Source organism: Aythya ferina, assembly GCF_964211825.1.
Source record: "Aythya ferina genome assembly, chromosome: 4".
Classification (NCBI taxonomy): Eukaryota; Metazoa; Chordata; class Aves; order Anseriformes; family Anatidae; genus Aythya; species Aythya ferina.
The window spans coordinates 11487929-11500075 of record NC_140300.1 but is presented as its reverse complement, the minus strand read 5'-3'; the positions used below and the strand labels follow the sequence as shown (position 1 = coordinate 11500075).

The following is a 12147-nucleotide window of genomic DNA, read 5'->3' as shown; positions in this document are numbered from 1 at the left end:
TCAAATTTAAAAATGATGTGCTCATAAATGAACCAGGAACAAATGTAAAAAGTTGTTATGGTAACTGAAATACTGAAGTTAAAATTATGGATCCCAAATCCTTGCAAATAAAAGGAAATGAATTTCTAAGGTAATTGGAATTTCTTTCAAAAATTATGTATCACAGCATCATCTTTCATAGTTTAAGCAGAATTGATTTGATGACTTTCTAATGAAATATAATTATTCAAGAAGAATGTTTTAGTAGCTTATGAATTATTATATTCTTGATATTTGTCTTTTAATCATTGGTAACCCTTGTTGCACTGTATGAATTTTTTCCATTCATATCCATTTTATTGGATATATGTTTTGCACCTGAGCTATTAGATTATGGTTGCTGTTATGTATCACTTTATTGTAACTTACATTTTTCTCCAATCCATTGCATCCTACTTTAAAAATGCTCCCTCCCTCCCCGCTCCCATTTTTTTTACTTTGGAAAGACACTTTAAAAATAAAAATAAAAAAATAAATCCTAGTGATATTTGGTAATACATTTGAGTGGGCTCTTGTGACATGTCTGCAAAACACTCAATAAGGCAACAATTTTTATGTCAGCAACAGCATTAATAATCATAAGACCATGTTTTCAAAGTGTTTGCAAAGCTAGGTGCATGCAAATTGCTGGATTCCTTTGGAAATGTGTCCCAGGAAATTCAAAGCTGTATGCATGCAGTTTTCAAGGAGTTTGTGGTTATGATGAGACAATTCCTTGAATCTCAGGAATTTTACTTCACTGAGAGAATGGTTGAATCAGGTACTGTCTCTGTCAGAACGTGGTTTTTGGTGTATAGAATAAGAAGAAACATAATGGAAATAAGTTTTTGTTTGTTTGTTTGTTTGTTTGTTTTCTGCAAGAGGCTGAGCTACAAGAAAAAGGTTATTTCTGTATTTTCATAAAAGTCTTTAGAAGAGAGACTTAGGATTTGTGTAGTGAGACAGTATAGATATAGATTGCACATAGCATCTATATTGTTCTTGTGGAATTTTCATGATTTCTGTAGTAATTTCCATGATTTTTTAATTATTATTATTTTTTTAATTAAAAGATGTTGGACTGGGCAATATCTCCAAATGTTATCTTATCTCTATTGCCCATGTTTCACTAATATCTCACTTCTATGGGAGACAATAGAACCTCAGCAGACTGTGAATAATTCTGTAGCTGTACCTTTTAAGTTATTAATTCTTGTTCTTCCTCCTTTGTGCCCTTCCTCCTTTATGCCCCTCCTCCAAGTCTTTTTGAAGACAGCTCTTCAACCTATAGAAAGACTCTGAAGACATTTTGTTTTTGTTTTTCTTTTTTTTTTTTTTCAAGAGGAAAAAAAGAATTCTTTCCATATATCTTTATTGGTTACTTTTTCTAAGCAGCTTGTGAGTCATCCTTGCCCTTCTTCAAATCCATTTTTAGTTGATGTGTAAGTATGCGTATAACATCCAAAATCAGACACCATGTTCTTTCACAGGCTTCATCAGTGCCAAGTTTATCAAAATATTTACCTCCAGTTCTTCTGTTTTCCGGTTCTAAATACAACCTAGAATTAGTTTTTCTTCTTTTGCAGCAAAATTGTGTTCTTGATATAATTTACAAGTCTTTGCTTTGTTTTTTGAAAGTTATTCTCCATATCAGTTTTGTATCTTTGATTTCTCTATTTCTAGGAGTATTTTTTACACTTGGTTTTGGAGTATTTTATCATGCTGATTTTTGTGTTATCTACAGAAAAGTTTCTGTGTGTTTGTTCTTTGACCATGAAGGTGCTAATGAAAATATTAAATGTAGATCTATCATATCTTTGTAATACATATCTCAAAATGTCTTCCTCTTTGAATAACTACTTTCTGAAAATGTCTTTTTTTTTCCTAATTAGATATGCAATCCCATTCTCATTATGATTTTAACTGCACTGTTATTTACTGTTTTGTTTTTTTTTAAGTTCAGACAATGTCACCTAGAACTGTGTAACTGTTTTAACAAAGGTCAAAATATGCCACATTGACTACTTTCCTTTATCTACTAAGCCAGTTACCCTGTAAAAGAAGGAAATTACATTAGTTTGACATGATTTGTTTTTGACAAATCCATGGTGGCTGTTATCATTTTAATTATCTCCAAGGCGCTTATAAGTGGATAGCTTAATAATTTGTTTGGTATCTTTGTGGGTATCAAAATGAATTCTGTAACTCCGTGGGCTCTAGTTTTTTTCACATCAATTTTGTTTTGTTTTTGTTTATTGAGGGGAGTTTAGGGGAATCTGTGTTTTTGTTTTAAATATATAGGTGAAATATTCTCCTTTTTATAGTCATCTGGAATCAACCTCATCCACTGTAAGGTCTCAAACATACTTATTAATTGTCCAGAGATTGTGTTTCATGCTTTCAGGAGACTTTTGACTATATCCTGCTTTGAACTCAACCAGCCATCTCCTTCCTTCTCCCTTGACTCACCTACCTCAGATAGCTAACATGAATGAAGAAAATTTAATTTTCTTCAGTAGAAAATGTTTTCCTTAGGTCAGAAGTGAGGCTTTGAGAGGAATTGAATCCTTGCACTTCAATGTATTTGTTGATAAATGAGTTAATAAAAGAAATGTAGCTGTTTTGTAAATTTTTTTTGAGCCTGGAGAAGCATTCACTAAGGTAGGTAGCTGCAGAAAAACATGGTAGTCTGCCTTACTTTAGTACCTTGTGTGGAGAAAAAGAAAAAGATATTTAAAAAAAAAAAAAAAAGAAAAAAAAGAAACAGGTATTTAGCATGCAAAAGACACTTAATTTCTGTCAGCAAAGCCAGTCATATTGAACTAGGCATTGTGGAAAAAGCATGAGACCACCTAAGCAGTCAGTTTATTGCATATGTAAGTATAAGTGAATAAGAACATATGGTGACAGCAGCTCTCAGGATCCAGCTGAACCAGAAAAAGGAACCAAACCTGTAGGTCTCGATGCAAGACAGTTGTCCTGCTGAGAGAAGAGGGACCACACACCTATATTCACATACAGTCAGTGGACTGAGCCACAGTTTTTTTGGTTTTGTGTATTGTTTCTACTTCTGAACCCCAGGGCGAAAAGGAGAGAGAGTAGATGATGCAAGTCCTTTAATTTCAGAACCTTACTATGAAAAGAGCAAAACACGCAAACTAAATGCCGATGTTTCTGTTTAAATAAGCACACTTCTGTTGGTGAAGTTTCCTGTGAGTGTGGACTGTTCAATCATGGGCAGTAATCTATCAATTATACCTACACCTCTGTGCTATGTCTGAAAAGCAAAGACACTGGGGGGAGGAGAAAAAAAAAAAAAAAAAAAAAAAAAAAAAAAAAGGAAGAAATCACTGTACATCTTTAGTCTCTGCAACTTTTTTTCAACCTCTGTGGTGGACTTCAGACCTCTACATCCATCTACCATGGAAGAGGCTTAGATGTTGCCCCTGTTGCCAAGAATTCACCATTTCCTCGCTTCTGCTCTACCCTAGCTCCTCTTTGAACCTGGTATTCAGGACAAGAGAAATGAGTGTAAACAGCAGAATGCTTTTAGCAAAACTATACCATTCCTGCTCTGTCTGGACTTGGGCAAAACAGAGGACAAAACAAAAGGAATGAATTAGTTTGGAGAATGCTACTAAAGCTTGGAATATGAACTCTGTGCAGTACGAGCTGCACAGGAATTGTTGGCTTCAGAATCAACCTTAAATTCCTTGGCAAGTAAGACACGTAAACCTAATACAAACCACAAATACATTTGACTTTTGCCCAGATAGAGTCTTTATCCTTTCTAATTTGTTGCTGAATGTCATACTTGCCCATTTTGTTTTGGAAATAAATATTCTGGCTTTGAAAACATTGGCTGCTTTGGCAGTGAAACCATGTTTTTAAAGCTGTGAGATTTCCAGTTTTTTTTCAAAGAGAAATCTACAGTTTATGACTGTTTTTTGTTTGAGATTGGACTATCTGAAATGAAGAGGAGAGTCAGAATTCTCCAGCACAATGTGTATGTTCAGTCTATTCCTTAGAAAGGAATACAATTTCATGATGCTGCTGTGAGTTTGAACCATAGTAATATTGCCATCTGAAATCTGTAAAAATTAAAAAGAAATAAAAAGTTAAGAAGTTGCACCATCATCATAAGGACTTAGTGACAGAGTTGGAACCTGAATCCAGCATTCCTAAGTTCTGATCCCTGATCAGAAAGGTCAAAATTCCAGGTCAAAATCAGAGGTTGTTTCATGTAACGAGATAATAGACAAAAATATTGGGTTCCAAATTAGAAAAGGTGGTGTATTTCCATTTAAACTCCTGGACAGTTTGCTGGTGGGGGGGGGGGAGGGGGGGGGGAATCTCTGATCCAGGAGCTATATTTTTTCTTAGTAAACTTCTGTATACAATTGACTACTATTTTCTAACTGGACATATTGTATGTGAAGATGAGTAAAAGTAGAAGAAAAAACAGAAGGGACTTTTTAGTAGGGAACCATGACCATGGAAAGCAGAAGATAAAACTGGAATCTCAGATGCAAGGTGTTTCTTACCTTCAAGATTTTATGTTTGATCTTTTTGTTTAGAGTCTTTGGACACATTAGTTACCGTTCAGATTGGGAACTTGTGAAGGTGGACTTCAGGCCATCCTTCCCCAGGGAGTGTACTGATGATGACTATGAATCCTGGGATCTCACAAATCTACAGGTATGCACTGTTAAATGCCATAACTTTTATGTATCTGAAAGATCCGTGTACTGCTGTGTGCTAGGAAAATATTTCCTAATAGAATTTGGATGACACTTCACAAGCTTTAATCTCCTTAGGCTGGTATTTTGTTGATGTTAAAATTGTTTAAAAAGGGGGAGGATTTTGTGTTCCCTTTAGTTGTGTGAACTGTATTCTGGGAAAAGTGGAAATATATGTGGTGGTCTGCCATAATAATAGGTGGTCCTAATGGATTACGAACCATTACCATAAACTAAAATCTGTATTATTGATTGAAGCAATTTCAACATGTAGTCATATGTTCTGCCAACTTCTTGACCACATGCTGTATTCATATATAAATTGCCACATGTAAAGTCCATTCCAGACATAATTTAGGATCTCAGTAGACTGATCCTGTAATAGAGTCCAGTTATTTGGGGCAATACCATTTCTGCAGAAATGCATTAAGTTTGTGCTTATCCTAGTGCTCTGGCCAATTTCATTTTGGGGAAGCTACATTCTCTATGTAATGTATTGATTAAACAGACTAATGTGAAGAGTTTTGCATTAAATAGGAATTAGTCATATTTATTCTTACTCATTCTAATTATTGTGTTTGTTTCTTCCTAAATATTTGTTCTCTTGCTCTGCATGTTTCTTTTTCTTATTTCTTGTTTCTTTTTTGTATACTGCTTTGTGTTAGTACAGTTCTCCAACTTTCACTTGTTTCTCATGCATATTTTTATTGTTCTTCTTTGAAATTGCTGTGTATTTTGAAAGGATGTAATACACGACTGAGCCTAAACAGTAACATTTTCTTGGGATATTGACATTTAAATGTCTTTCAGAAAATAAAAGCTACTAAAATGACTCTGATAGAGCACTTACAGCTGCCCTATTACGAGTAGAGTGTTAGATTCAGATGGTCTTAATTCTACCTGTGAACATGTGCCTGGTGCTTCCTGTTGACTGCCTACACGAGATATGGTCATTTAGATAGAACTTCAGCCATCTGAATCAAGACTGATTTTTTTAAATGCACTTTTGTATGCTTGTGCCTGGATTATGCACACATGAAACGTGGGTTAAACTGCACTTGAATTTTCATGCATATCTTTGGATTTGTGCCCGGAAATATGGTGTATGTTACAACCCTGTAATGTCCCAGTAATGGATGTGAAAGCTTTGTATACTTACACATTTGAATTGAATTGAATTGTGTTGTGTTTTTGTTTTGATTTTTTTTTTCCTTCTTAGAGTCTGTTATCCTACAGTCTCAAGTTCAAAATACATTGATCACATTTTTATAGTCTCCTCATAGATAATTTGCTGTAGATTGCTCTAGAAATTGATGACTTGATACCAGTGTCCAGTCTTGGCAATAAGACCAGCCTTTCTCATGACAACTTAAGATCACATCTGCATGGTGTAGGTTATTCTGTGCAGTAAGTCTGGTGCTTTGATGTCCAGGGCGATCGATGCATCATGGGTCAGCAGAGGAGCTTTCGGAAGAGGAAAATTTCATCATGGTGCATTAAAGGGAGAAGTTTCACGTCAGCTCTCACATCCAAAGTCTGTGAATGCACGAGCTCTGATTTCTTATGGTGAGTCTGCCTGTGGACCTTCAGATTTACCACTAGAGAAATGTTACATAGAGTTGGAGGGGTTTATTTTCCTCCTTTTGCACCTCCCCCTGCATAGCTGTGTGCAAACAACCAAGAAACAATGCAAAACATAGAATAACAGGGTGCTTTTGCATCTGCTTTTGTTTAAAAACGTTGCCATGCTTTAAGTATTTGTCTCATGAATCCTGATGTCTGTTGATCAAGACTTCAAAATGACGATTGGATTGATTTGTAGGGCAAGCAAACCTGTTCCATTTACAAATTAAGCAAACAACAGAAGAAATGTGTTGGTCCAAGTGGCAAGGAATACCTTTTAAAAATCTAAGCTACCAAGACAGTTAATTTTTCAGAACTGACAAAGTAATTGCAACCAGTTTTGCCCCCATGGGTACACAACTCCTGTTATAAAACTACAATTAAAACAGAACTACCTTCATAAAGTTATGTGTCCAGCTATCAGGAGATAATATTAAACAAATCTCCCTTGCTGTTAAAGTAATCGCATCTATCTCAAATTAGATTAGTGAATAAAGTGGGGATAGTAATGTGTTTGGTGTTGATGTTTTTCAGTGATTATGGATTTGAGCGCTCTGCACCTCTAAAGTCACAGTCTAGCAAGTGTTTCGCTGACTTTTGGTTTAACCCAGAAGCACCTCCCGAAGACTGTGTGCTGGGGCAGGCATACACCAGCAGCACTGGGTAAGTTGATTTTGTATTTGACTGGCTTGCAAGAGTCCAGGCTTCCACAGTGGAGGAGTGGTGTTAAGGAAAAGTAAATGGCACAAACTGAAAAAAAATAATAAATAAAATAAATAAATGCAAGTGGTAAACTGCGCTGGCTGACTTATAGCTTGTGCAGAAGCTTCCTACAGACTAATGAAAGATAAATGTTACTTTAAACATTCGCAGCAGTTCAAAAACTAATTTGAGAAGAGGGGGAGCTGTCTTGTTCCTTTTCTTTTATTTTTCCTAGTAACTGCAGGGACAGCTAATAAGCATTGCTATACTTCTGATACAAATGCCTATTCAAAGCTTTTTCTTTTAGCCCCCAGACCAATTTTCAGGCTGAATCCAATTAATTTACTCCAAGGAATAAGTAACATCTCAGAGAACTTTCCACTGTCTCTCACGTCCATAGGGATAAGGAGCTGTACAGAGAACGGATTATTTTCATGACCATATGGGACACTCAGAATCAAAGAAAAGCTTTAGTAACTGTAAACAATATCACACAGAATGTACACTACAATGTATTCTGACGTCTGTGCTGAGAATAACTTGCAGCTGGCATCTATTCTGGCTTATCATAACATCATCTCTGTCGGTTGTGGAGATGAGAACCAAATGATCAAATGTCAAATCTGGCAATAGAATCATGGTCTCTGTGTATATTTGCCTTACTGAGGAAAATGATGCCTTTTGGGTTGTGGCTGACAGCTGTGATATGCAGAGTTTGAATTCAGAAGAGTGAAATCTGACTCCAGTTTTAAAGGATGTTTAAAAAATAACGTACCTGAGTGAAACTGATCTGTAAATACTTACTGTACACTTCCAAGTTTTTCTTTATTAACTCCTGAAAGGCATTAGCTTTTTACCCTTTTATATTGTTTTGTGAAATAAATGCTGCAAGTGTTCAAAGAAATGCGTAGATTTGAGAGGAGTAGATAAGCATAGATAAGAAATTACTTTGACATATGTTTAGTGGTTTAATTTCTTCCTGATCTTTGGGATTTTAACCAACCACATGTAATGCACAAGTAGAATGGGATAGGATAGAGGCTTGAGTTTGACAATAAATTTGAACAGAAAAACGCTGGAGCCAAGATCTCGAGCACTGAAGACTGATGAGAGCTAGGAAGGGGCATGGCAGAGAGGACAGGAGAATACTCTGTTGATAGCAAATCAACAGAGGCATGGCCAATAGATCGAGGGAGAGAATTGTCCCCTTCTACTCTGCCCTTGTGAGGCCCCAGTTGGAGTGCTGCATCCAGATATGGGGCCCCCAGCACACGAAAAGGTGTGGACCTGTTAAAGCAGGTCCAGAGGAGGGCCCTGAAGATGATCAGAGAGCTGAAGTGCCTCGCCTATGAAGAAAGGCTGAGAGATCTGGGGATGTTCAGCCTGGAGAAGAGAAGGTTTCAGGGAGACCTCATTGCACCCTTTTAGTACTTAAAGGAGGTTTATAGGAGAGATGGAGAACAACTTTTTACATGGATACATAGTGATAGGATAAAGGGGAAAGATTTTAAACTAAAAGAGGGGAGATTTAGATTATAGGTTAGGAAGAAATTCTTCACTCAGAAGGTGGTGAGACACTGGAACAGGTTGCCCTGTTGCTTCAGAGAAGCTGTGGATGCCACATCCCTGGAGGTGTTCAAGGCCAGGCTGGATGGGTGGGTCCCTGGGCAACCTCATCTAGTGGGTGGCATCCCTGCCCATGGCAGGGACTTAGAACTAGATGGTCTTTAAGGTCCCTTCCAATCTGAGCCATTCTGTGATTCTATGATCTTGGAGGGCTGATCACATATGTTTCTAAATTTGAAAGGACAGACTCTTCCATTGCATACAAATGAAATCCTGATCATGCTTCACTCTGTTTTTCCAACAGCTTTCACTCAGTAGAGCCATGTCCCCGAGAATTTTTTTTTGCATCACAAGTTGTTTTTTTATCATCTGCAATCTTGTCTGTTTATGAACCCAAGCAATATTCATTAGCTACTGCCACATTCAGTGCTTCTGATGGTGTTCTGCTCACCTCCAATTCACTGTGCTCGCTGCTTACTGTTTTTGCAGGTACAGGAAAGTTGTTTCTAATGTGTGTGAAGGTGGCATAGACCTGCAGCAGAACTTAGCACAGCATATGTGTCCACTGATTGCTCCCAAGGGACTTCAGATCAGCATCAGAGGAGAAAGCCTGGCTGTTAAGCCTGGGGAAGACATCACCTTCATTGTCAGACAAGAGCAGGTAGTAATGAACATTGGCTTTATGAAAGTTTCCTTGCTATTTTTAGGGTTTATTTCTCTCCTAGTTGCTTTAGTGCTGAATGAGATTAATTTGTGCTTGAAACAAATATGGATGACTTTCTAAATATTGAAACTTCTGTTTCCAAGTGAATCAGGCAATCCTGTAAACTCAGTGAACCACAAAGTTTTGCCCAGAGAAGGGGATTTGTCTCCTCAGCAGCATGTTCAGACATTATTCCTTAAAGGCATCAGCTTCTTGGAAAATCAAAGGAACTAAATTACCAAAATCTTCTTGAACTGAAAATTTCATCTGCTATATCAGAGAAGAACAGAAATGCAGAGAACCTTTAATATTTTGGCTTAAGTGCTTTTGAGAATCTGCCTTTCAGTAAGGAATCAGGCAAAGCTGTACAGAAATCAGCAAATAGCACAACATAAATATGTTTATTATGTATTAGTTATGTTGACAAAGGTCTGTGCCCCTCCCCCCCCCCCCCCTTTTTTTTTTTCTTTTTATTGAAAGAGACAATGCCCTGATACCCTGAGGCCCTGACTAAAGGCAAAGAGTAATTTTCAGATGTGGTGTTTGCCCTGGGTATGTTTTTTAATGCTTGTGGGTTTTTGTTTTGTTTTGTTTTGTTTTTTGTTTTTTGTTTTTTTTTTTTGGTATTAGATTCTAACTGTTATGCTCAGGTTACAGGAGTATTTCCTGCCTAACCCCAACTGTTTGTAGAACTTCACATATTTTGGCAAATCTGTGTGATATAAGTCAAGCACTTGGGATTTATTTCTCTCAGAGAATCAGAAGAGTTATGTGCAGGATACAGTGCTGCCTAACCCATCACAAGTTGTGGTTCCAAAAGCTTGCAGAGCAGTAACAGTTGCATGGCAAGTTGTGCTTCCTTCTCTTTTCTCTAACTTGCTTTGAAGTGTCTACTGGAAGACTAAAGCATTTGGTTGTAATTTGGAATCTAATGATTTTGATTGACAATTTCACTTTCCCCTCCCCAACCCCCCCCCCCCCCCCCCCAATGAAACGTTCTGAAGCTTTCATGAATCTCTGCTGGCAATAGGTAAAAATTAACACAACTGTTCAAAAGTCTTCCAAAGTCAGAGATCTTGAAGGGAATCCCTTGCTGTGTTTCCTCAAGCCTTTGCTCAGTACACAGAACGGGAATGGAGATTTAGAAGAAATGTAACAGTTTGCTGCCCCCTATGGTTAACAATATTTATACTCAAAAGTCCTGAGCATTGCTTAGGATTTAATACATACATTAAAGTCTAATGAGAATTCTTAACAATTGGTGAGTTTAAAAAGAAACTACAGTAAGATAAACCAAAACATACCGCTTTCTCGCCCTGCTGAACAACATTAATTTACTGTTTTATGTGAAGGCATGCTACTAGATGTGGGAATGCCAGGCATCAGGGAGTAAAGAAAGCAGGACGTGTATGTTTGGGCAGTTTGCAAGTGACCTTAGAAATAATAATTTACTTTTATATTACATTTTATTTTATATTATATATAAAATTTTTATACTATCAATTATTTCTTCCAAATTCTGTTTGGCTATTTGTATGAATAATTAATGCATCAATCGAAACCCATCAGTTTTGTGTGGAAACGAAATTCCTAATTCTGGTATTAGGGGAACTAGGCTGAATTTTCTCTATGTGATTATATTTTTTTGCCTGTCCACTGCTCTGTCTCTCCTGGTCAGGGAAGCAGAAATGCCCTGGTATTTTGGAGACAGCACTCCCACCTTTATACTAGGGAAGATATTAGAATAACACATTGAGAAAAACTTATATCCACTGGCTTTTAACATTGGTTTCTGTTTCACCTGGAGAAAATATGCATGTATACTTGTTAGCATAAGAAAGAGCTAACAAGAACTCTCTGCAAGTTAATGTCATCTAAATGGATTCCACTTACTGGCACATTGCTGGCAAGAAGACATGTCTTTTTGCTTTAATAATACATTATCTCCACTGCTAAATTCTACTCACCTGTTGTCAAAATAAAGATGCTATTTTGGAAAAAAAAAATAATTCACAGTGAAGAAGCTTTCAAGGTCCTTTGTATGTGTTGAAATATGGTGTTAGGTGTTTGATAACCCTACAGGTTCCTTATTATGAGTATTCTTTTACATGATAAGCAATGCTGTTTCATCTGATAAAACATGGAAGAAAATCAACCAAACTGCAAAATAATAAAAGGAGAAAGAATAGTCTGTTTTCCTTCCCTTTGTAATACAAGCATTTGAAAGTTTTAGACTTTGTTGCCTCCTTTGATTTTACATTACTGTTGCTATTTGGTATTAGATTTTGATGTAAAACTATTTCAGAAAATGGCTTATGGGGAAGTGAAGTGTTTTTTGAATACTTCAGAAGATGTTGATCCTTCTCTGGTCTAATTGCCGTTCAGGTCACATTACTAGTGTATGTATTACTTTCCTGGAGGCATTGATGATTTTTAAACCAACACTGTGTTTTTACAATATGAAGGATTTTCTATGAAGCCTGGTCCAACAACCTGTTTTAACTGCATGACTGTGATGGCAGTGTGCTGTGAGATGCAGGAAGGAGCATGTTGCTGAAGATAGAGGAGAAAAGGCAACTCATTAAGACACTGCTGCCAGTAGCATTAAGACAGTGTTGCTGCTCACAGCTAAAATGAATTTTCCTTTGATTCCATCCATATGGCCAGTCCACGTAGCACAGGCCTGACTTCTCTCATGAGCAGCCACACCATGACAACATGAGTGATGGGCATATATTTGTCCTTTGACAACAGTATCAGTCATTGCAGTATTTTAGGCCTAAGTTTAGGAAGACT

General features: G+C 36.9%; 1 protein-coding gene across 12 annotated transcripts in view; it reads left to right on the top strand.

The window, feature by feature from the left end:
- SORCS2 (sortilin related VPS10 domain containing receptor 2) overlaps positions 1 to 12147 on the top strand; it is a gene marked incomplete at its 5' end in the record, with an annotated part of 570927 nt that overhangs the window by 527198 nt on the left and 31582 nt on the right. For all 12 annotated transcript variants that reach the window (XM_084517076.1, XM_084517072.1, XM_084517073.1 and 9 more), the window contains 4 exons: positions 4596 to 4716; positions 6190 to 6323; positions 6915 to 7043; positions 9138 to 9309. In XM_084517076.1, coding sequence (XP_084373202.1) covers positions 4596 to 4716; positions 6190 to 6323; positions 6915 to 7043; positions 9138 to 9309 — 556 coding nt within the window. The remainder of the gene's footprint in view (positions 1 to 4595; positions 4717 to 6189; positions 6324 to 6914; positions 7044 to 9137; positions 9310 to 12147) is intronic.